The sequence below is a fragment of the Aplysia californica genome, unplaced genomic scaffold, assembly GCF_000002075.1.
Source record: "Aplysia californica isolate F4 #8 unplaced genomic scaffold, AplCal3.0 scaffold00272, whole genome shotgun sequence".
NCBI lineage: Eukaryota > Metazoa > Mollusca > Gastropoda > Aplysiida > Aplysiidae > Aplysia > Aplysia californica.
Window position 1 is genome coordinate 886,758 of NW_004797542.1, and position 3,283 is coordinate 890,040.

General features: G+C 46.1%; 1 protein-coding gene across 1 annotated transcript in view; it reads left to right on the top strand.

Annotated features, from left to right (window-relative positions):
* The window catches only part of LOC101846512, a gene marked incomplete in the record, with an annotated part of 12,205 nt that overhangs the window by 3,864 nt on the left and 5,058 nt on the right, over positions 1–3,283 (top strand). Inside the window, 1 exon segment of the mRNA XM_035970490.1 lies at positions 129–1,759. Within this exon segment, the coding sequence (XP_035826383.1) occupies positions 163–1,759 (1,597 nt within the window).

Consider the following 3,283-nt stretch of genomic DNA (forward strand, 5'->3'; position numbering starts at 1 on the left):
TAGATAGATAGATAGATAGATAGATAGATAGATAGATAGATAGATAGATAGATAGATAGATAGATAGATAGATAGATAGATAGATAGATAGATAAACAACTAATCTTGATCTTCTACTTTTCATTCAGAGACCAATGAGCGTACCCTCATCAGACAGTCAAAATGCACCAGTTTTTCACAACGTCACTGACCTTTCTGACCCTGTCTGCACTAGCCAGTGGTAGCCGACCGTACCTACCCCCAGAACTGGAGAACTCCGTTAAAAAATTGATCCAGACAGGGATGAACAAACCCCGGATTATTGAAAGTCTTGCGCACATTGCCAGAAGGAAGCTCATGACTTTCAGCGGCGACGCTGGAGGGACGGACAGTAGGGTGAATCAAACAGAAGGGGGTGGAAATTTGAATCATGTCGGGAGTGATACAGGAGGTGATTATTTTTATTACCTCGACAACTCCGACTATGAGTTACCACCAGACGATAGATCGTTTACGTGCATGGTTGACATACTGTCGTATGAGGAAGGTTTAAGGTCGGGCCACACTTGGGCTTTGTCCATGGTGGACGCAACGGGAAGTCCCGGACCAGGGCTGTTACGTCATCAGTTCCACTGGCTCGGACAATACAGTGAGTGCAAAGAGGTCAAAGCCACCATCACCACCCAAAGCAACAGCTCGGAGAGTTCTGGTTCTGACCACCGTGACGTCATGTTTACCGGTCGGTCCTGTCTGGTAATCCACGTCCCTTCGGTGGACGGGGTACCCCGGGTGGGGGAAGGGCGAGAGAGTATGTGGGAAGTGTGCATGCCCAGCTCGTGTGACGGTCCAGCTCTCGTGGATCTGTTCAACGAGGTTCTCGCCTCCTTCAACCTGTCCTCTTATCTTACCGTGGTGTACAGTGTGTGTGGAAGTGACGGCGGAGATGATGGGCAGCTGATGGAGGAGTCTATCCCTCCCGTCGTATTCGTCCTGGTACTTCCCATTGTTGCTGTGATTGTGGCGACTCTAATGGATTTCCTCCTCGATCCCAGTGGAAAGTTACAGAAAAAACGTGTAGACACCGCTTCAAACAAAGTCTCTGGAACTCCCTCAAGCAGTGCAAAGGAAAATCCTTCAAGCAGCATTAAGGAACACCCTTCAAACAACGCAAAGGAAAATCATTCAAACAACTCAACTCAGGACATAGCCGTCCTGCCACTCAGCTACATGCGCAAAGGAGAACAGCTGTCAGTTAGTGAGGAAAATAAAGACACTGACCAAGAAGTGCCTTCTATGAATACGAACAAAGTAGATATCGCAAAGGTAGGACCTTCTACGAATAAGGACAAAATAGAGTCTTCCACGAATACGGGAAAAGTAGATATCGCCAGTGTCGTACAGTCTAAGAATGCGGACAAAATAGATATCGTCGAGGTAGAAGTTTCCAATAGTGAGGGAAAATCGTCAGACACTTTAGACGAAGAAGTTTCAGCTAGCAAGGACACGTCAGACATAAAACAAGTAGGGCCCTCCGCGTCCGCGAAATCAGACGAGGAGTCTGGAACAGCAGCCATGAACGACTTGTCCTCTCCGAAGACGTCCAGTAAGCAGCAGACGACACTGATGACGTCAGAGTCAGAACGCGGGACCTGTGAGACGGGGATACGTGCCAGGCGCGACAATTTGTTCCTGCGACTCCTGCTCTGTTGGTCTCTGAGACCCAATGTCCGTTCCCTGCTGGCCACGACTCACTCCCAGGGCAGTCTGCAATGTGTTCACGGTGAGTCTTTGCCTAAATGTCTGTATTCGTTCCTGCATTATGTAGTCTAAAACAGCCTTATGCACTGCTCACAGTCGAAAGCTCCGTATCCCGGACTCTAGCATGGAGATCATCAGGAGAGAATGCGTCGCCGTTTCGGGCTCTTCCTCTCTTCAGCTTTTTTGACGCACCGAGCCCCCTCACCGATGTGAGGTCTGCTTGCTAGTCTGACTTGTTTTCCTCTGCTGTCAACTCTTTGGATTCATTCCAGCCTGCGTCCTCTCTCTTCAACCAGATCTAGTGACTAGCTTTCTCTACTGTCTCGTGAAGGGAATTTATGATTTCCTTACTTTTCTATGCAGTAAGTCCTTCCACTCTCTTCCATTTTCGGATGCTAGTTGCTACGAAACCTCTGCAACCAACCTCTACTGGAAAGGGAGTTGCTTTCCAACCTGCCTCCTCACATTTTTCGACAAGCACCTCATGCCATTTTCTTTCTGCTCATGTGCAGCATTGATGTTGTCTTCGTGGGACATCGTGAGTTCCACCAGGTGCACCTGTTTCTTTTTTTCCTCCCATAACACCACTTCTGACATTTTTTGTTGTTGGGATGGGGAAGAATCTCTCGAAGTCCTTTAAGTCTGCCGCTACCGTGTGTTCCTTGCTGGCCACAACTCACTCCCAGGGTAGTCTGCATTGTGTCCACGGTGAGTCTTTGACTTATGTTTTTGTTTCTGGTAAGTTAGTGTTTTACGGCGTTCGCAACTGCATAATACCATATGAGCGAGCGGGACACATTAATTAAGTATTTTCAGTTTGGTTGGAATTAATTTTGAATTTTGCTAGAATGACGTCGAAGCCTATTCGTATCGGTTTTAGGACCACCAAGGGATTTTTAACGTGCGCGACTTGCACGCGGGACCTTTTTTCACCCTTGTTGTTAGATCTCTTGTAACACCAGTAATCATCGGCATTTATACTACATAATTATTTTTCGGCGCTTATATGACCTTATTGTGTTGCAAGTGCCGTGCACTTTTATCAAAAGTAAAAGAAATAATAATATGTCATAAATTAAGTTGCAAGTGTCGTAAAACCTCTAAAGCACATAATATGCACATTAAAGACACGCTTCAAACTGAGAGACACACTTATACACACACACACACACACACACACACACACACACACACACACATACACACACATACACATACACACACACATACACACACACGCACACGCATACGTACATATAATCAAACTCATATAACCACACACACTCACACGCACACTTACACACACTCGAATACTTCACACAAAAAAGATAATGCTGTTTATTCTCATTAAATACGACTTGCACACAATACGCATATTAGTATACAGATTTACACACTCTTGACCTCAAGCATACCTACACATGCGCTTTAATTTACACATCACACATAGACAATCACACACTTGTACTCACTCACAAACACACACACACACACACACACACACACACACACGCACACACAGAGAGAGAGAGAGAGAGAGAGAGAG